The sequence below is a fragment of the Brassica oleracea genome, chromosome C8 (assembly GCF_000695525.1).
Source record: "Brassica oleracea var. oleracea cultivar TO1000 chromosome C8, BOL, whole genome shotgun sequence".
NCBI classification, from domain to species: Eukaryota; Viridiplantae; Streptophyta; class Magnoliopsida; order Brassicales; family Brassicaceae; genus Brassica; species Brassica oleracea.
In genome coordinates, this window is record NC_027755.1 from 37,946,669 (window position 1) to 37,967,323 (window position 20,655).

Genomic DNA, 20,655 nt, shown 5'->3' on the forward strand with positions numbered 1-20,655 from the left:
GAATTATTAGATCTAGCAAAAGTAAACAAAAATCTGTCAAATTGTAATTAAATCTGTGGTCAAAAGATAAACAAATCTATCAAATTCATATTAAATCTGTCAAAATTAAGTAAATTGGTGGTCAAAAGATAATATATCAGTTAAAACTCAAATAAATCTGTTAAAAATAGAAAAATCGGTGGTCAAAGAGAACAGATGTATCAAAGCTTACATAAATCTGTCAAAAATAAGTAAATCTGTGGTCAAAGAAATTAAATCTAATTAAATCTGTAAATATTTAATAAATTTGTGACCAAACATGGCAGATATATCAAAAAAAAATCTGTAGAAATCTAATTAAGTCTATAGAACTTAAGATAAATATGTCGCCAAAGAAAAATAAAAAATAAGTTTGTGGCTACCTAAAATGTGGACAAAATAAATCTGTGAATAATGTCATTTTCGTAATTATTATTTTTGATAATAAAAGATTTAGGGGTAAAATAGGTATAAAATTTAAACTAGTAATTAAAATAAAATTGGGGTCATTCTAGTGATGAACTGATGAATTAGGGTAATTCTAGTAATAAAAAAAAAATTAATTTAAAAGGGTTTTAGAGGGGATTTTAACGTAGAAGCTGCGTTGGCCACCAAATCGATTTCAGTTACGATCTCTGCTGAGGTAACAATGGTGATCACGTCATCAACGGAGAATGCAACCGATTCCAAGCCTCCATCAGAGAAACTCGGAGATTCGTCAACCGTTTGGATAGATCCGGTAGAATCCGGATCCCCAAAGGGAGAAGAATCGGATCAACCAAAGGAGGAAGGAGAGTGCGTGTTCTGCGTGTTCATGAAAGGAGGCGGCTGCAGAGAACCATTCACGGCGTGGGAAGTGTGCATGCAGGAAGCTGAGAAGAACAAGGAAGATATCTTCACCAAGTGTATGGAAGTCAATAGTGCCTTGTTTAAATGTATGGACGCTCACTCCGATTATTACAAGCCCATTCTCGCTAACAAAGCTGCTGCAGAACAGGTGAAGGAGGAGTTTGAAGCCGAGAAGAAGAACAAGGTCGACCAAGAGGAGATCTCTGAAGAGGAAGTGGCTGCGACGAAGCAAGCTCAGGGATAAAATTTGTAATGGCCCTTTTGTTAAAGTTTGTTTATTTAAGTGATTAAAGTTTAAGACCATTGATGGATGGTGATACTGATAATTTGATCTAAAGGTCATTACTTTTGTTAATGCCCATGAACATTCACTCCAGTTGACAACTTTGGTTCTTTTGTGGTTTACTATCATTTGAATGTGATTTGGTGCCTGATGAACCAGTCAAGGTCTGATATCTTTTTTGTTAAAGCTTACTTGTTTGATTATTTGTAATGGCCCTTTTGTTAAAGTTTGTTTATTTAAGTGATTAAAGTTTAAGACTGATAATTTGATCTAAAGGTCATTACTTTTGTTAATGCCCATGAACATTCATTCCAGTTGACAACTTTGGTTCTTTTGTGGTTTACTATCATTTGAATGTGATTTGGTGCCTGATGAACCAGTCAAGGTCTGATCGTTTTTGTTAAAGTTTTACTTGTTTGTTGTTTCACTTTGTCTCATCCGTAGCTGTTATCAGCCTCCATAGAATATGATTATTTGGTTACCTTGATTAGTCATGTTAACTCATATATTATTAGTTCAGCTTTGGACAATGATGTTTATGAGTTAGCTGTTAGCCGCCTAGAATAACTGACTTATTCTTTTGTTAGCTTTGATCTGAAGATTCTTTGATTTGAATGAGAGAATTCAAAGGCCAGCATTGTCTCTGGTTTACCTTTGTAACTATTTTTCATCAAAAATTAAACTAGGATCAAAGTCGGTTCAAATCAGATTAGAGCAAAAAATTGAGCATAAAGAATCTCATTCTCAAAAAAAAAATCTAGTTTGAAAACTCATCTCATTCTCTATATCTTTTCTATTTTCATGATTTTCTTGTTATTGTTATACGACTTCATGCAAACAAGTGTCAGAGTTGTTTTCAAAAATAAGGCGCAAAGGGGATTTGACCAAAAAATAGGCACAGAGGGGAATTGACCAAAATAAAATAAAAAATAAGGCTCAAAGAGGCAAGTTGAATATAAAGAAAATAATCAGGTGCAACTGAACTAAATAGTAAATAGTTTGAACTTTGACAAATAGTCTAATACTATTATGTTTTTAATACGATTTAAAAGATGAGATTGTGTAAACAGCTTGATGGACTTTGGTGGCTAAAGAGTATATATACTCAATGAAACTTTAATCATCTTTGTCTTCATCTTCATCGTAGTTGAATGGTAGTGGAACAGACTTAAAGGCTCTGTATTTCCCAACATTGTTCAAATGCTCATTTTCTAATCTGTTTTCCACAAACAAACAAAAAAAAAAACAAAGTGTTACTAACACAATCTGTAGGATCAGTGATATGAGTTTTGAAGTATTTTTCCGACCTGAAGAAACTCCATATACCACGACGAATAATCTCAAGACTAGCAACAGTGGTAACCATCGTCTGTCTATGCATGAAGGAGAAGTTGAAATCAAGAACCGTCTGAATCCACGCAAATCTCAGCAGGACATTCAAAATCTAAATACATACATGTTCTTAAAACATCAGTTGCTATGAAACAGTTTTGATGGAATGAATATTCTTTTTTTTTTTTTGGTTTTGAGACTCACCATGGCGATGAAGTATACTTTCTTTTGAGGAATGATGAGCTTATCTCGAAGCCAGCGGTTTTTCGATGTCCGGTTAAGAAGACCCCAGTCATGAACAAAGTCCCAGTAAGTAGAGAATATAGCAGCTGCAGCTGAGGAGATAGCGGCTACCATCCTCCAAGCGATATCACCTTTATGGAAACTGTAAGCAGTTCTCAAGCAAACGGCTACTATAGTTAATAAGTACTTAAGTCCATTGTACCCTTGCTCCGGGTTCTTCTCCTCAAACAGCCGTCGCAGGCACTGCATTGAGTACATGTTCAGCTATTGAATGAATGCTTAGAGATGTTGAACTTTAATTTCCTTTGGAGATACCTGAAGGAGGCGGGAGACATAAGGGAGGACAGCAACAATGAACAAGAAACTGTTGTACAAACTAGTGTTACAAGTGTTCTTTCTGTGTCTGAAGTCTCCCCAACCATAGTAACAAACATAGAACTCGATGCTTCTAAGAGCTTGAACTTGGCTAGTAAACTGATCCGCCAAGAAGAAATCAGGCAATGTTACCTTGTAAAGAGGAGCGGCGAGGCAACGAAACACACAAGCGAGGAAGAAGTAGCGACTTGATCGGTAAAAGAAGTTGAATGGCAAGACTAGAACCAAAAACATGGCCTGCCAAAGTGGAAAATATTATTATGCCATTTTGTTAGTACAAACTCCACATTATCCAAGGTTTTAGAACTTACAATAAGTAGGAAAAGAGGAAGAAGTTCAGTTAATGTTTGATAGCCTTTGGTTTTGGGGTCTGCCTCCATGTCAAGATTGGCAAGAACACAAAGCAATGCAAAGACACCAATGGTGAAACCCACAAGCAGGACTTGTATGTAACCAAGTTCAGTGCCTTGCTTGAACCCAAATATGAAAGAATAGTTTACTTTGTAACGCCTCCAATAGTATATATTAGCAGCATACATTATTATGTGCAGCACGATAAACCCGAACAAGCTGCAAAAAACATCAGAGAAGACAACAACAATAACAACAACTAAGCAAACATCGTTCCATTTTTTTTTTTTGAAAAGCAAGTTTACTAAACTTGTTACCTATAAAGAGGGAACATAGTATTCATGTACTGCTTCTGGCCATCCCCCTGCAAGAGATTTCGGGTGCGGATGATCGCGACAAGAGCCACTATAAGAGAGAATACGCATCCAGCAGAGAAACCTGAAAACAGTATTCTCATAAGCAAATCACAAAGTTTGAACTCCAAAATCAAATGATGCCATATTCTGTTTTTTTACCAGTGGCGAATGTAATTCTGTGTCTCTCTCGTTTCGCTTTAGGCCGTAGAATGTTCATTCCTTTGGTTCGATTAGCATTTGCAAAATGCTTTATGAATGTGGCTTCAACACGCTCCATGAGTCGCACAACCTGAAATGAACAGAGGATGATCCAGAGAAGATCAATACCTAGAGAACAGAAACAAGAGGACTTGAGAGAACTAAGTAAACCTCTTACATCATCAGAGCTTCCAAGGTATGAACTATCAACCATTTTCATGTAATGCTTCGTTGCTTCCCTTGAAGTTATCTATTAAACACATTTCAGTTATATAGTACTCCCTCAGTTTTTTTGTTTTTTTTATTTGATGTTTTGGCTTAGTGCAAGAAGATTAAAAAATATATATTCTTTTAAAAAATATTTTTTTAAAATATAATTTTGAAATCATTTAACCAATTATAAAAAGATAGTCAAATTTTATTGGTTTGACAGTTTCCAATAAAGTTAAAAAATTAACCTTAAAAAGTCAAAATATCATATATTTTGAAACAACTAAAACGATCATATAATATGAAACTAACTGAGGAAATATATAAAAACCCTTCTTTTTTTTGATCAAAAACCCTTCAAGAACTCAAGTCAAAGTCTCAAATCTTACCTTATCATACTTCTTCAATACCTTCAAAAATGCCAATACATTCAAGAAACTGCATATACATAAATTCAAAACCAATCAATCAAAAATAAAAAGAAAATCTTAGTCTTACAAATAAACATATACGCACCTATAACTCTTGAGAAGCCTCAGCTTCTGATAAAACACGATGAAAGCGTGCCTCAGCTTCTCCTCGACTTTCATCAGATTCTCTCTGCTGAACTTTAAGTCGGTCTGCTTCGGAACCTGGAGAACTCCTTTGATGGTGGAACGAGGCGTCTCTATGGTGTTGTTGATACTCACTCGATCAAGAATATCTAACGGAGCTGGTCTCACTGCTCTCATCCTGGTCGTCTTCACTTCATTGACTGATTCTCTGGCTGCATTGTCTTCTCCTTGTTCTTCTTCTACATCATCTTCTAGTTGTTCAGCTCTGCTCGACGCTCCTTCCTGTATTGCCTCCATATGAGCTTGACTTCGAACTTTCACTACAAATTTGAATGTCGGTCTGGTAAGTTAGGTGACAATACGATTTAATGAACCGGAGCTTAATCAGAACCAATTATAATCCGCTTTGGATGTAGTGGTTTACGCTGACCGGTACAGTACAAAGCTAAGAGTAAAGTTATAGTACTCCTTATTTTTTTTCACACATATTAATATTTTTATTTATATTTGATAATTAATGAAAAATAGAAAACTAAAAAAATTGATAAATATATGCATTAAATTTAGAATGACACTTAAAATAAAATAAAATAAAATTTAAAATCAAAATGAATTTTAATAGGAAACAAAGTATTTAAGTAGTCCAAAAATGAAACTAACAGAATTCAGTAGATCAATTAATTCGTGGTTTACTGCTCGAACCGGGGAAAATTGAACCAATTCAAGTCCGGTTTTGTAGCAGATTGGGACGAAAATAAAATAACCGGTTTAGTACTATCAGATTTGATGTGACCGGACATAAAGAAACCTTTAAATTTTTGTCGTTTTCTGTCGGGAAGTGAGTGAATGAGTGAGTGAGTTAGGTGGAATAGTAGAAAGGTGAGTTGTGTATGATTGCTTACTGGACTTAGCTCCGGCCGGAGTAGAAGCGGAGAGAGTAGCGGCGGAAGTAGCGATATCGGAAGCCAAACGGCTGATCTCCACCGTCCGTTCATCCCATCCCCACCCTTCTGGATTCTCAACTTTGACACGAAACGCTATCAAAGCGTCCATCTGTTTGTTAAGCACCACCGCTTCTTTCAACACTTCTTCAACTTTCTCTTTGTAAAACTTACTCACTTTGTTGAACTCGTCGTCTAGTCTCCGGAAAAACACCAGCTCGTACTCTCCTCCTTCCTCCGCGGCCATCAGAAACGTCGTCTCGCAACCGCGATCCGCCGTGGTGTTCACAAGAATCGGCCCCGTAGTTGTAGTCGTCGTTAACTGCACCCCTTCCTCGACGTCGTGAGAGTTGCCGTGTCTTTGTCTTCTTGAAATTGAGACTAAGCCGCTAAACGCGCGGTAAAGTGTCATATTCCGGTTTAGTCCTTCACCGCCGAGGTGATTCTTGGCGCCACCACGTGGAGCTGCATTGTTGGTTCTGCGTTTGAACCGGATGATTTCTTTGAGCAGGGTTTTGAGAAAGCCGTAATCCATGTAAGCTTGTTGCCACTCTGGCACCATCTGAGATGAAAACTCCTTCCCGAACTTCATTTCGCTTCTTGTCGCTAATCTATGTACTTAGTTTTTTGTTTAATGTTTGGTTTATGTCTTGTGTTTCTCTGATGAGGACCAGAGCACTCATGTTCGTTTATATATACACCTAGGTCAAGGAGAGAGACTGAGACAACGAGAGTTGTTATGATTAATTTAACATTTGTGTAATTTAATTATGACTCTTTTTTTTTTTTGCAAAACACGATTTAGTTATGATTAAAAAAGTTTTATCATAATAAGAGTGCTTTATAGCTTTTCATCATCTTTATTGAATTCTTGTTAACGTGTATTCAACTTTAGAGCGCGTGAGGAATTATATGTTCATATATAGGTAAATAATATTCGATTTTTATTTTTACCATCAGTTATATATTTAAGTTGTCAGGAATACGAAGCCGAGCATTTCGTTTAACAAGTTTTCTTTACAGTATAATTGCACCATCGTATTTTCGGTTAAAAAATCACGTTGATCTTGAAAAAGTAGCACAAAAATTCAAAATTTTTTAACATATTCGATTTTAGCTGAATCCATTAACCACTATCGTCTCTTTATTTATATATTCATAGTGGACGACCCTAGTCTCATTCTTTCAAGACCCATATCATATACCGGCTAGAGGTCAATGTTTAATGTCTTTTATTTGGTAATTGTCATTTCAAAAGCAGAGAAATCAATTTGAATAAGTCCTTGATGAAAATGATTACATGCAAGTAATTCATTGTGGAACATCGAACATATCTAATTATTTCATATAACTCTTTGTAACAAAAACAAATTAGTTACTTGATATCACTCAAATAACGTTGTACGTTTTACCAAAAAATAATGTTGCACGTTTTACCAAAAATTAAGGTTGCACTGATCTTTTCTACGTAAAAACGTACGTACGTGCAAAGAAAAGAAGAAAAAAAATCATGTGATACAATACGACCCGGGAGTTACAATTCATAGAATCACTCTGAGATTTTTTTTGGTTAAAACCTCTGATATATGCGACAAGAATAGTTATCTGTAAGACTGTAAGATCAACACTGATTGTAGTCCTCGAGTGATGGATATTCATCGACGGTAAAGCCAACTCACAATGTCCATCATCTTTAGTTGCTTATCCCTTTGAACCTATAATCTAGTTTCATTGTATATTGAACCATTGGTTTCAGTATAAATGATGAACGTACGAGAGATGTAGTTTGTGTTCGTAAACATCTCTATATATATATATCTATAATACTATTTGAGAAATTACTTTCTCATGTGGCGCATTCACGTTAATTTTCACGGTAGTTAATTACCATGATATCTTTAATGAATTTTTAAGCACATTGTTATCAAAAGAGAACTATCTATAATAAAGCCATATTTTTATATTTATAACTATTTTATATATTTATAACATGTGATTTAATAGATTTTCCTCACGTAAATTACATATTAACTTAATTATTATATTATAATGTGGGTGACCTATAAGCAATTTACATATTTCCTCATACATTAAACAATTTGTTTATTTTAGTTATTTTCTTAATAGAAAAGGAAACTATGTTTAGTTAGTAAGGTTTATAAGGAAGCTAGAATTATACAAATTATCATTTTTTCTTATTTAATTACCTTTTTGTTATTTTCTGATATTCAATTTTGATATATTTTTATAAACCTAAGGTGATAACCATACAATTTTCTACGATACTATACTTCTTCCTTTTATCAAAAAAAAAACTTCTTCCCTTTCTAATCAATTTTGATATATATTTTATAAACTTAAGGTGATAACTATAAAATTTTCTACGATACTATCTACTTCTTCCTTTTATCAAAAAAAACTTCTTCCCTTTCTAATCAAACTTTATATATGTATATATATATCTATATGTAAAATACTGTTTGAGATATTATTATTAATTATTTTTATTTAAATTTTTGTTATATTTGTTTCCAATTCACCTTATCATCAAAAAAGCAATATCTTTATAAATATGTAAATAATACTTTATATTTAAAACATATATTTAGTAAAAACGAATTTTCTATTATATTGCTCAACAAAAAATTTAATAGAAAAGGTTAATATCTTCAAAAACGAATTTCCTTTTATATAACTCAAAATGAATTTTCTACATCAATTTTTATTATTTAAGGTATGTAAATGATAAAAAACGATTTTTCTATAAATCAAAAGAAATATAATATAAAAGATAATATCTTTAGTATGAAAATTATATCTAAACCCTATAATTTAATATAAAAATATATTTTATATTATATATAAAAAATGTATTATTCAAAAGGAAATGTATTTAATTATGAATTAATATCAATGTATAACATGTTTAATGGAAAAAAATCCTAAATCACGTTGGTTAAATTAGTTTTCTAATTATGATAAAAAATATCTATATCATTAATAAAATAAATATATCAAATCAGTCGGAAATTGTTTTAAGATATTAAAAAATATAGATGTACAATATCTAAAATTTAACTTTATCCACTAAAAATCATGTTTTACTCTGTAAAAACCACATTCATCGTCTTTGTTGTAGAAATCTACTCATCTTTGAATCGATGAAAATCAAAGTGAATATCATAAACAACTATATAACTGAAGAAGATTTCAAATAACTCAGTTAGCTACACATTTTATCAAGTCATAACTTTTGACTTGTAACATCGTCATTTAAGGGTTTTAATACTTATAATGTTTTTTACTCCGTCAAAAATAAGACTTCAGTTTAGTATGCGGTGCATACAATTTTCACTTAGTGTTGTCTTCACCAAAAAAACAAATATGTTGTTTACAAAGAAGTTTTCTTAAATATTAAGTAGATTTAATTGAGTTTATGTTAATGTGTAACTTTTTTATTGTAAGGTTATATTTTAAATAATGCAGTTTCAGACTGGTCTTAAATAATATTTTTTTATTTTTGGAATTTTATTAGTTAGAAATTTTATAAGTGATTATAAAATTTCAACTATTCAAAAACTCCAATATAAACCCAAAATTAAAAACCATATAAACAATAAGAAACTAATTGCACTAGATTAAAATCAAACTAGAATTTTAGAAACAAATATCATCGCAAAGTTAAATATTCTTTAAAATCAAACACATCAAAACATCACAACTTAATAACTCAAAAAATATGTAAAACTAAACAAAACAAAATTAAATATTAATAATTGTTGCAATTTAGTTTTTTCATAAATATTCATTCGGCGTATATACGCGGGTGAATCACCTAGTATATATATATAGATGAATCATAAACTATAAGTGCACAAAAAAAGATGAATCATAAACTATGATGTTTAGTTTTGCTGAACAATCGTGAGGTAGATAGCTATTTGTTATTCAAAATATTGGAGTGATCAGAATCAGTACAGCAGTCATCTAGAAACAAAGAATTATCGGGGGATCTTTCATATGTAAATAAATACATAAAATATGGATGTGTGTAAAATATTCGAGTTGACCGTTAATATATAGACTATTAGCATAAGATTTGACTATTCGAGTTTCATCAACCATTCAAACACGTATATGTTCGTGGGAAATAGTTCTTGAATAAATTTAGAAAAGACTATTAATTAATTGAATAGTAACCCTGTTAATTTGACTATTTAATGGTAATAGAAAAATATTGAAAGTCTAAGGGTAATTAGTTAATCGTTAATAAAAAAGGTTTTGTTGATCCACTTTGACCATATTTATTAATTGAACATTCAAACACGCATATGTTCATGGGAAAAAAATAAGAAAGAAAAACTGAAAAATCAGGAATTTTGTTGACTAATTCCATTCCAGGATCACCCATAGTATTGGGTGGACTATGTGAACTACCACGACGAATGATCTCAATACTCAGACTAGAGGTAGAACCTTATGTTTATATGTTTAGAAAAAAAAATATATATTCCTCTGTTTCAAATTAGTTGATCTTTAAGGTTTATGCACACATTAAAAATTGTTGACTTTTATTCATTTTGCCTAAAATTACATTAACTAAAACTAATCAAACCAACAATTTTTTTTATTATAGAATATAAATAGTCGAAACCACCAAATAACATAAAAATTTGCATAGAATTTTGAAAACATCACTTAAATTAATACACAACTAAAATCCCAAAACATCAACAAAAATGAAACAGTTTGATGGACTTTGGTGGCTAAAGAGTATACTCAATGAAACTCTAATCATCTTTATCTTCATCTTCATCGTAGTTGAATGGTAATGGGACAGACTTGAAGGCTCTGTATTTCCCAACATTGTTCAAATGCTCATTCTCTAATCTGTTTTCCACGAACCAGACCAAGAAACAAAACCACAGAGAGTCACTAAAGACAGAAGACAGCCTCCTGTCCAAAAAAATGATATGAGTTTTGAAGTATTTTTTTTTACCTGAAAAAATTCCATATACCACGACGAATGATCTCAAGACTAGCAACAACGGTAATCATCGTCTCCCTATGCATGAAGGAGAATTTGAAATCCAGAACCGTTTGGATCCACGCAAATCTCAGCAGGACATTCAAGATCTGAATACATGTTCTTAAAACATCAGTTGCTATGAAACATGTTTTGATGTAATATTTTTTTTAATGGTTTTGAGACTCACCATGGCGATAAAGTATACTTTCTTTTGAGGTATGAGAAGTTTATCCCGAAGCCAGCGGTTTTTGGATGTTCGGTTTAGAAGACCCCAATCATGAACAAAGTCCCACCAAGTAGAGAATATTGCAGCTATAACTGAGAAGATAGCGGCTAAGACCCTCCAAGCGACTTGATGTTTCTGGATACTGTAAGCAGTTCTCAAGCAAACCGCCACTATAGTTAAGAAGTACTTGAGTCCATTCCACCCTTGCTCCGGATTTTTCTCCTCAAACAGCCGTCGCATGCACTGCATTGAGTACAAGTTTAGTTATTGAATGAATGCTTAGAGATGTTGAACTTTTTCTTTTGGAGAGAAGAAACTATGTACCTGAAGGAGGCGAGAGAGATAAGGGATAACAGCAACAATGAAGATGAAAGCCTTGTAGCTACCAGTATTACAAGTGTTCTTTCTGTGTCTGAAGTCTCCCCAACCATAGTAACAGATGTAGAACTCGATGCTTCTAAGAGCTTGAACTTGGCTAGTTAATTGATCTCCCAAGAAGAAATCAGGCAATGTTACCTGCAGGAGAAAAAAGACGAGAAGTGGAGGGTTGGTTGAAGCCCTACTACAATAGGAATTTACAACAGTCTCTTTGGTCAATGACATTTTTCGATCTTTACCTTGTAAAGAGGAGCGGCTAGGCAATGAAACAAACTGGTGAGAAAGAAAAGGCGAGTTGAGCCGTAAAAGAACTTGAATGGCAGGACAAGAACCACAAACATAGCCTGTAAAAGTGGAAGACAAATGTACCACAGCTATTATTATGACATTGTGTTTAATGACTGATTTTTTTATATTTATATCACATATATGTCTTTTTGGTTTAATTATAAGAATCAAGTTCACACTAAAATTAAGGATTCTGCTATAAAAGCCGATACCATAATGACTCGGTTTCGATTAATATATTAGAATTGTAGTGTATTATTAATGATAATTTTCTGGGCTTCCAACTTAAAACCAATTGGTAATTAGTGGATTGGCTCAAGTCCCTTATATATTACTCAAGTCCCTTTCATATTTCCGATGTGGGATCTTCTCTCCAATACCCTCCCTCGAGATAATGGTACGTATAACCATTAATCTCGCAGAATCCATCATACCCCCTCCGAAATCATGCTTTATTTTCTACCGATCTCGGCGGAACTGAGCCTTCTATAGACCATCAGTTAATGGGATGATCGAGCCACTGTTCGGACCGGATTAATGGGTCAGGGTATTGGGCCGGCTCTGATACCAAGATAAGTTTCCTGGGCTTCCAACTTAAAACCAATTGGCAATTAGTGGATTGGCTCAAGTCCCTTATATATTACTCAAGTCCCTTTCATATTTCCGATGTGGGATCTTCTCTCCAATACCCTCCCTCGAGATAATGGTACGTATAACCATTAATCTCGCAGAATCCATCATACCCCCTCCGAAATCATGCTTTATTTTCTACCGATCTCGGCGGAACTGAGCCTTCTATAGACCATCAGTTAATGGGATGATCGAGCCACTGTTCGGGCCGGATTAATGGGTCAGGGTATTGGACCGACTTTGATACCATGATAAGTTTCCTGGGCTTCCAACTTAAAACCTATTGGCAATTAGTGGATTGACCCAAGTCCCTTATATATTACTCGAGTCCTTTTCATATTTTCGATGTGGTATCTTCTCTCCAATAATTAACCATGTTTCCTTGCCATTTAATAAAGTATTTACTTCAATAAAATTATGGACAAAACTACAAAAACATAACTATAAAAAATATATAATCCATATAGGCATATGAAGTGGTGGTTACAAAATGAGAAAAGGTGTGATTGTTAATGTGATGTCTTCTATAGAATAAAAACAAGAATCATTAACATCTCTGAGAAAAAAACAAAAAAAAATTCTAACATCCACATAAAATAGTTAAATAAAAATTTGTAATATTCTCCATCAAAATTCATTTCTAAGGAATTAAAGGTATAAGGGGAGAAAAATCAATTGGTGAATGGATCTAATACCAAACCGATTTGATCATTGGATCAAGGTTAGTTTTTCTTTATTTTTTTAAAGATATATTATGATTAAATAAAACCAAACCTATATGAAATTATAAAAGGGGTTTACACTTACAATAAATAGGAAAAGAGGAAGAAGTTCGGTTAATGCTTGATAGTCTTTCGTTTCGGGATCTGCCTCCATGTCAAGATTGGCAAGAACACAGAGCAATGCAAGGACTCCGATACTGAAACCCACAAGCAGGACTTGTCTGTATCCAAGTTCAGTTCCTTGCTTGAACCCAAATATGAAGGAATAGTTTACTTTGTATCTCTTCCAGTAGTATATATTAGCAGCATACATTATTATGTGCAGCACTATAAACCCGAACAAGCTGCAAGAAACATCAGAGAAGACAACAACAACAGCAACAACAAAGCAACATTGTAACAACACAAATGCTCGATATAAATACTTAAGAAGAATGGACAAGAATACTAAGTTGTTACCTATAAAGAGGGAACATAGTATTCATGTATTGCTCTTGGTCTTCCTGCTGCAAGAGGTCTCGAGTGCGGATAATCGCTGCAAGAGCCACGATAAGAGAGAAAATGCATCCACCCAAGAAACCTGGAACCAATATCCTCATAAGCACCAAAAAGTTTGAACTTCAATTTTTTTTCTTTTTCTGATGCGAGTTAATGACTTTATATTTTATACCAGTGGAGAATGTAAGTCTGTGTCGCTCTCGTTTCGCTTTAGGCCTTAAAATATTCATTCCTTTTGTTCGATTAGCATTTGCAAAATGCTTTATGAAAGTAGCTTCAACACGCTCCATGAGTCGCACAACCTGTCACAACAGAGAATCAAGAGAAGTTCAATACTGGAGAGAATAAAAACAGAGGATTTTTTTTCCTATTGGATCAAAATTTAATAAACATCTTACTTCATCAGAGCTTCCAAGGTGTGAAGTTTCTACCATTTTCATGTAAGGCTTCATTGCATCCCTAGAAGTTATCTATACATAACACACATTTTCAGTCATATAAATTATATAAAATATAACGCCAAGTCAAAGTCTATAATCTTCTTTCTTTTTTTTTTACCTTATCGTACTTCTTCAATATCTTCGAGAACGCCAATACATTCAAAAAGCTGCATATACATGATTTAAAACTCATTAAACATATTAAAAAGAAAATCAAAATCCTACAAGTACACACCATACGCACCTGTAGCTCTTGAGAAGCCTCAGCTTCTGATAAAACACGAATAAAGCTTGCCGCAGCTTCGCCTCTACCATCATCAGATTTTCTCTGCTGAATTTTAAATCGGTCTGCTTCGTTATCTGGAGAAATCCTTTGATGGTGGAACGAGGCGTCTCTTTGGTGTCGTTTAACCACACTCGATCAAGAATATCTAGCGGAGCTGGTCTCATTGCTCTCATCTTGGTCGTATTCACGTCTCTAGCTGCGGTACACGCCGAGGCTCCATTTGATTCTTCTTCTTCTTCTTCTTCTTCTTGAACAACATCTTCCGTTCGTCCAGTTCTGCTTGACCCTCCTTCCTGTATAGCCTCCAGATGAGCTTTACTAACGTTTACTACAAATTTGAAATATCGGTTTGGTAAGATTAAGAATAAGAAAACATTTATGAATAAAAGAAATTAAGTGATGCACGCGTTAAAAACACCTAGTATTATAGTAAATTTAGTCCATGAATCTCAATCTAGGTCTAACAGCAAAACAAAATTTGAGACCAAATAACCCTTTTCAACTCCAATTTTATTTCTTCATTTTTTAAAATTAATAAATAGTAAGTTCACAGATTCATAAACTTGGCCATCTTTTGGAATATGGAAATGGAGTGGTCGAACATGATCGAAATTTAAAAATTTAGATTTATAAATGCAGTATCTACAACTTAAAATTTAAAATATACTTCTTAATTTTATGCTTATAACTACAACTTAAAATCTTATTATATACTTCTTAATTTTATGCTTATAACTACAAAAAATGTTAAATATATAAAGACTGAGCAGTAAATTTTTAAAAGTAATCATTGTTTCATTAAACATATCGATAATATTTTTTTGAACAGAGTCCCAAAATAATTTAAGAGGGCCCTGTTAATAAAATAATGAGTTCATAGATTAACAAAAAAATTGTAGGAAATTAAAGTAGATAGGCATGTGTATGATTGCTTACTAGATCTAGCTCCGGCGGGAGAAGAAGCGGAGATAGCCGCCGCGGAAGAAGCTATATCGGAAGCCAGTTGAGTGATCTCCACCGCACGTTCATCCTCTTCCCACCCTTCTGGATTCTCAACTTTGACACGAAACGCTATCAAAGCGTCCATCTGTTTGTTGAGCACCACCGCTTCTTTCAGCACTTCCGCCACTTTCCCTTTGTAAAACTTACTCACTTTGTTGAACTCGTCGTCTAGTCTCCGGAAAAACACAAGCTCGTACTCTCCTCCTTCCTCCGTCGTCATCAGAAACGTCGTAACGCAACCGTGATCCACGGTGGTGTTCACTAGAATGGGACCCGACGTCGCCGTCAATGGTACACCTTCCTCTAGGTCGTCAGAATTACCGCGTCTATGTCTTCCCGGAGTTGAGACTAAGCCGCTAAACGTCCGGTACAACGTCATTTTGCGGCTTAATCCTCCGCCGTGTTGATTCTTGGCGCCACCACGAGGAGCTGCATGCTTGCTTCTGAGCTTGAATGCCATGATATCTTTGAGACACTTTTTGAGAGAACCGTAGTTCATGTAAGCTTGTTGCCACTCTGGCACCATTTGAGACGAGAACTCCTTCCCGAACTTCATTTCGGTTCTTGATATCTAATTATGTTTCTGTTTATTTTTGTTGGATTCTATATTTTATGTTTCCATAATGAGACCAGAGGACTCGTATTTATAAGGGTAAGTTGGTTGATACCAGTTCAGTGGGTCGAGTTAAGAATATAGAAAATGTAAGGGCATCATGAACTTCACAAAATATTTTTTTATTTTTTTTTTTTGTTTGTTTTTTGTTTAAAAAAAAAAAATTAATTAATCGGACCAATCGCGGGCCGTCACGTGCCGTGGGGCCCGCGCTACAGTGATGCCCCGGGTTCAGTGCAGTGACCCTGCAGGAAACAGGTTCACTTCTTTTGTTTATTTTAATTTTTTTTTTCGAAAACTGTGTGAACTCTCCATGGAGTTCACTGATGCAGATGCTATCATACGTGGATGTTCATATCTTTCAGCTAAGGGTGGACAAAAAAACCGGAACCCAAGTACCGAACCGAACAGATCCAAACCAAATTTAGGAATCACCTAACCGGATACTGAAATTTTATACTTGAAGAACCGGAACCGAACCTCTACTGAACCGAGAACCGAATAAAACCCATATAGAACCGGATGAAAAATTCTTATACACTTACCTTATACATTTATATCTTTATAGTTTATACTTTATACACTTACCTTTTTTATTGATCAACACTTAGCTTATACGAGAACCTCGTGTTTTTTGGATGTTTTATTCTCACAGTTTTGATTTTGGTTTCTTAATGAGGAAATCGTTTGAATGTTATTTTTGTATTGGTTTTGATTCATTTATTTGCAATTACATCAGATTAATTTGGGTAATATGGCTACAACGTAACTATTTAGAACCGAATCCGATTGGAACTTTTTCTGGTTCTAATATGGTTACTAAACTTCAGAAACCGAAAGAACAGAAAACCGAAAGAACCGAAAACTGAAAGGACCGACCTGATCTGACTCGAGATTTTCATGGTTCCTTAATGGTTACCAAACTTCGAGAACCGAAAGAACCGATACGAACCGAACCGAACGTCCACACACAGTTTCAACCATGATTAACCCGAGGTTTTTAGAGTTGGGTTCTTAGCGGAAGTTAAGAAACTGTTTCTTAACTTTTAACTAAAAAAGCTAAGAACCGGTTCTTAAAGTCCTTATTTAAGAACCGGTTCTTAGTTTTTTTAGTTAAAAGTTAAGAAACAGTTTTTTAACTTCCGCTAAGAACCTCATCCTAAGAATCCGGATTAATCATGCTCTCAGGAAATTGCATGGGAACTTCTGTTATTTGGAACTATTTTAAAATCTGTAAAAATCTATATAACTATTAATTAGAATGATCTGATGGGTTTTTTTTGTCGGCTGATGTGATGGTTTAGCTACAGGCCTTCAACATACAATTACATATTTCATTTACATTTTTATCATTTCCTCCAATTTTATATGTAACCACAAGTAAAGTTAATCTGTAATATATGTATATTCCATTTTCATTCAGCTAATTAAAGACATTTTATAACAAAATAAAAAGGTCTTATTTGTGAATTAATCATATTTGAAGAAGAAATTAAATAAATATCACTGATTTTGACATAAGGTAAGAATTAACATTTAATATATTTTTGATCCGGTTATATCCTTAATAGTAGCGAATAGAAGGTTACATATGTATAGAGTGGATGACGTTGATGTATTTTTGTTATGAACAAAAATGAATGTATATTACTTAATAGCACATCGCATAAAAAACCAACATCACAATATTATTTACCTCATACTTAGTCACTATAAATAGTAAAATAAATAGATAACATAGAATGTTTTTGTGGGAAATTTGGAAATAAGGAACAAAAAAACTTAGCTATTGTCCCCTTAGTACAAAATCAAAATTTGTCACTTTTGGACTTTCACTACCCTTCTTGTAAATAAAGATTATTTTAATATATTTACAATACAAAAAAATAAATAAAAAAAATAAAACATGAAGTTATCAAGCATGTGCATATATGAAAAATATTTTTGGATTAAAAAAATATTTATAATAGTAACTTTAAAAATGGACTAAATGTGTTAGAATATCAAATCTACCGTCTACGACGACTTAGAATATGCATTCTACCTAAGACAAAATGATCTACTATACGTAGAAGGCACAATACACCTAAAACATTTTGACCTACTAAAATAACAAATCTACATTTTCTTCTATGTTTTGTATATTTGGTAGATTATACGACATAATAAAAGTTCTCATATCTGTCCTGACAGAACATATTTTTTTTCCCACTTTTTCTTTATTTACGATCTCAGTTTTTTGCATCTACCAGTTCTTCTCTTTTCTAATTTTGGTAGAATGTAAGTTGTACTAGATTTGTAAACAAAATCTGAAAATTCAGGAAAAAAACGGTTCCCAAATATTCCCTAAATCTTTTTTTATTTCCTTTTTTAAATGTTTATCATTAGTTTTTGGCTGTTTTGTAAGATCATATGTAAACTAGCAGAAGTATGGCTAATATTTAGCTGCTTAAAGCCAAGGGAGTTTTAGCCAGACACAATCTTCCATGTCTTTTCTGAATAGTGGACGGGTTGTGATGCATTTCACAATCCATCAGCCTCCGTTACGCAAGTAACCATACGTCATTATATGTGCATCACGTACGCATACGCCTTATCCTAGTCTTCTTTGTTTCTTTCTCTTTTTCAAATTTTGAAAATGACTTGGAAAGGAATACTCTTGTTGAAAAGTCAGGTTTTAAAATTTGTGGTAGTGTTCAGCAAGACCAAAGTTGGATAATAATTTTTTTTCCTCAGTTTGAAGGGAAAACAAACATACAGTCTGAAAGCAAATCCTTAACAAGCTAGATTGGGCTCACTAGAGCTTTATTGAAAGTAGATATAAATAGCTCATAAAAATGTTCCTAGTTTCAATCTCTTACTCAGAGAGACATCTTGATCGTTCCTGCCTCCCCCTTGAGCCTTCTTCAGTCATGTGGTCTTTTAATTTGCAGTTCCGTATTTGTAAAACTCCATCCAACATCTCTTCTTCCACGGGATGTGTCTTGCCTACTATCACAAGACAATGCAACGGTGCTCCACAATCAACACTCTCCAATTGCTTCATCGTCCCCGAAAGTATCTTCTGGTCCTCAGCGCCAAGCCTCGCAAAACCCACACACTCTGTCTCTTCAGAGTACACAGAATCTCCACGCTTCTGCTCAACTTCCAGCAGCTGCTCATACTGTTTCTTCCCTCCTCTGCAAAGAGACTCGAAAGTAGGCTCCTTCACTCGGAGAGCGTGTGCAGTCCAAGAGCACGGATCTTCTCGTAAAAGCTATCAGGTCTCCAAGTCTCGGTAAAGAAAGGGGTCGAAACCGTCTCTCCGTAATGGTAAAGCTGCAGACGACAAATCCCAACATCGTTCATCACAGATGCGTTGTGCACCACCCTCTACGTGTACACCGAGTTTCTTAGCTCTAACAACAAGATCGCTATGCGTTGTAGCTCTGCAACAAACACACAAAAACAAAACAATTCAGACAGTATCTAACTAACTAAACGACACCGTCTAACTAGATTCAACATTACCCAAAGGGATCACCGATTCACCAACAACGAGAAAAGCGATATTTTCTGAGATTTCTTGACGGCCTCGAGTCCTCTCAGGGTTATGTCGCTTTCGTCTCCTAAAAGCTTAATTGAGGAAGAGTTGAGCTTTATAAGATTAAAAGCTTAACAATTGATCAACTAAATCTAACACAAAGACAAATCTATCAGCAACATAAGTGAGTTTAGGTTTACCTGGTGATGTTCGCAGAGAGCCTGGGTTGGAGACGATTGGATTTTGGACCTTTTTAACTTCATTTACTTTTTACTATACTCTAAAACTTACTAATATCATATTATAACTATATTTAATTAGTACTTATGTTTTTATTATATTTATAAATCTAAATAGTAAACACCAAGGACTAAAGTGGGTTTTCCTTATAGTTTGTAGGACAAAGATTAGTAAAATTATTCTAAGGGACAATAGCTAAATTTTTTTTGTTCCTTATTTCCATATTTTCCTTCTTCTTTTTAAAGGTATTTCTTATCACCTAAATAGTATAGAATATTCCATTCACAGCTACTAAATACTAAACTCAACCCAAACTTTTAAATACTAAACCCTAAATTGTAATCACTAAACTCAAATCCAAATATAAATTATAATATATATTTATAATGTTTAACTCATCCACAACTCATTAATAAAAAGGGCAATTCTCTCACATGGATCTTTTTAAGTTTTTGTCACAAAAATAGACCTCAAAAACTAAAGTGACCAAAATAGCATTTTTTATTTTGAAAATTTTAAATTTTATTTTATTTTTAACATTTGAAATCCTACCCCCTAAACCCCGCTCCTCAACTCTAAACCATAAACCTTAAACTCTAAACCCTAAATCTTAAACCCTAAATTTCACCCCTTAACTCTAAACCCTAATGTCTAGATTAATTAACCCTAAGGATATTAGTGTATATTTACTTCTTTTGATAAAACATTTAAGTCTATTTTACTCATTTTTATTTTTAAAATCTATATTTATGACAAAAACTTTTTAGGTTCTATCCTAGAAAAAAATTCTAATAAAAAACTCACCCCAAATTTTAAATACTAAACTCACCCAAAATGTTCTATTCCATTTTGTGATAAGTAAATATTATATTCGATGTATCCAAAGTAGTATAATATTATAACAATTAACATAATCCTTAAATACTAAACAGTATTTCAATCCTCCTAGATATTAAATCCTAAACTCCAAAGTTTAAATCCAAACCCAAATGTAAAATATGATTTATAGTTATAATATTTTAAATAAAATTAAAATATGAAAATAGTATATAATATTTTGTACTATTAAA

The 20,655-nt window shown here is 33.6% G+C and overlaps 3 protein-coding genes and 1 pseudogene across 3 annotated transcripts; 1 reads left to right on the forward strand and 3 right to left on the reverse strand.

Annotated features, from left to right (window-relative positions):
- Positions 1–616: 616 nt before the first annotated feature.
- Positions 617–1,251, forward strand: LOC106311005. The gene has a single exon (XM_013748232.1). It carries the CDS (start codon positions 668–670, stop codon positions 1,109–1,111), a length of 444 nt encoding a protein of 147 aa, XP_013603686.1. The 5' UTR covers positions 617–667; the 3' UTR covers positions 1,112–1,251.
- Positions 1,252–2,118: 867 nt separating this feature from the next.
- On the reverse strand, positions 2,119–6,429 carry LOC106307305 (phosphate transporter PHO1 homolog 3-like). Its single transcript, XM_013744222.1, has 11 exons — positions 5,672–6,429; positions 4,732–5,089; positions 4,605–4,653; positions 4,184–4,255; positions 3,967–4,096; positions 3,769–3,889; positions 3,412–3,670; positions 3,041–3,337; positions 2,687–2,968; positions 2,458–2,594; positions 2,119–2,366 (listed from the first exon to the last, which is right to left on the reverse strand). The coding sequence occupies exons 1-11, from the start codon at positions 6,300–6,302 to the stop codon at positions 2,267–2,269; spliced, it is 2,436 nt and encodes an 811-aa protein (XP_013599676.1). The 5' UTR covers positions 6,303–6,429; the 3' UTR covers positions 2,119–2,266.
- A 3,887-nt stretch (positions 6,430–10,316) lies between these two features.
- LOC106307424 (phosphate transporter PHO1 homolog 3-like) lies at positions 10,317–15,827 on the reverse strand. The gene is made up of 12 exons (XM_013744379.1): positions 15,144–15,827; positions 14,166–14,535; positions 14,040–14,088; positions 13,880–13,951; positions 13,654–13,783; positions 13,443–13,563; positions 13,069–13,327; positions 11,583–11,687; positions 11,290–11,481; positions 10,927–11,208; positions 10,710–10,846; positions 10,317–10,600 (listed from the first exon to the last, which is right to left on the reverse strand). Exons 1-12 carry the CDS (start codon positions 15,763–15,765, stop codon positions 10,501–10,503), a joined length of 2,439 nt encoding a protein of 812 aa, XP_013599833.1. The 5' UTR covers positions 15,766–15,827; the 3' UTR covers positions 10,317–10,500.
- Positions 15,828–18,523: 2,696 nt separating this feature from the next.
- LOC106310227 lies at positions 18,524–19,349 on the reverse strand (annotated as a pseudogene).
- Between the last annotated feature and the right edge of the window lie 1,306 nt (positions 19,350–20,655).

Coding starts and splice junctions, on each gene's coding strand:
- LOC106307424 (XM_013744379.1), bottom strand. CDS start 15,765: ATGAAGTTCGGGAAGGAGTTCTCGTCTCAAATGGTGCCAGAGTGGCAA. Junction 14,089..14,165: donor AGGCTTCTCAAGAGCTACAG/GTGCGTATGGTG, acceptor ATGTATATGCAG/CTTTTTGAATGTATTGGCGT. Junction 10,601..10,709: donor GGTATATGGAATTTTTTCAG/GTAAAAAAAAAT, acceptor CGTGGAAAACAG/ATTAGAGAATGAGCATTTGA.
- LOC106311005 (XM_013748232.1), top strand. CDS start 668: ATGGTGATCACGTCATCAACGGAGAATGCAACCGATTCCAAGCCTCCA.
- LOC106307305 (XM_013744222.1), bottom strand. CDS start 6,302: ATGAAGTTCGGGAAGGAGTTTTCATCTCAGATGGTGCCAGAGTGGCAA. Junction 4,256..4,604: donor TATTGAAGAAGTATGATAAG/GTAAGATTTGAG, acceptor TGTGTTTAATAG/ATAACTTCAAGGGAAGCAAC. Junction 2,595..2,686: donor AAGTATACTTCATCGCCATG/GTGAGTCTCAAA, acceptor GTATGTATTTAG/ATTTTGAATGTCCTGCTGAG.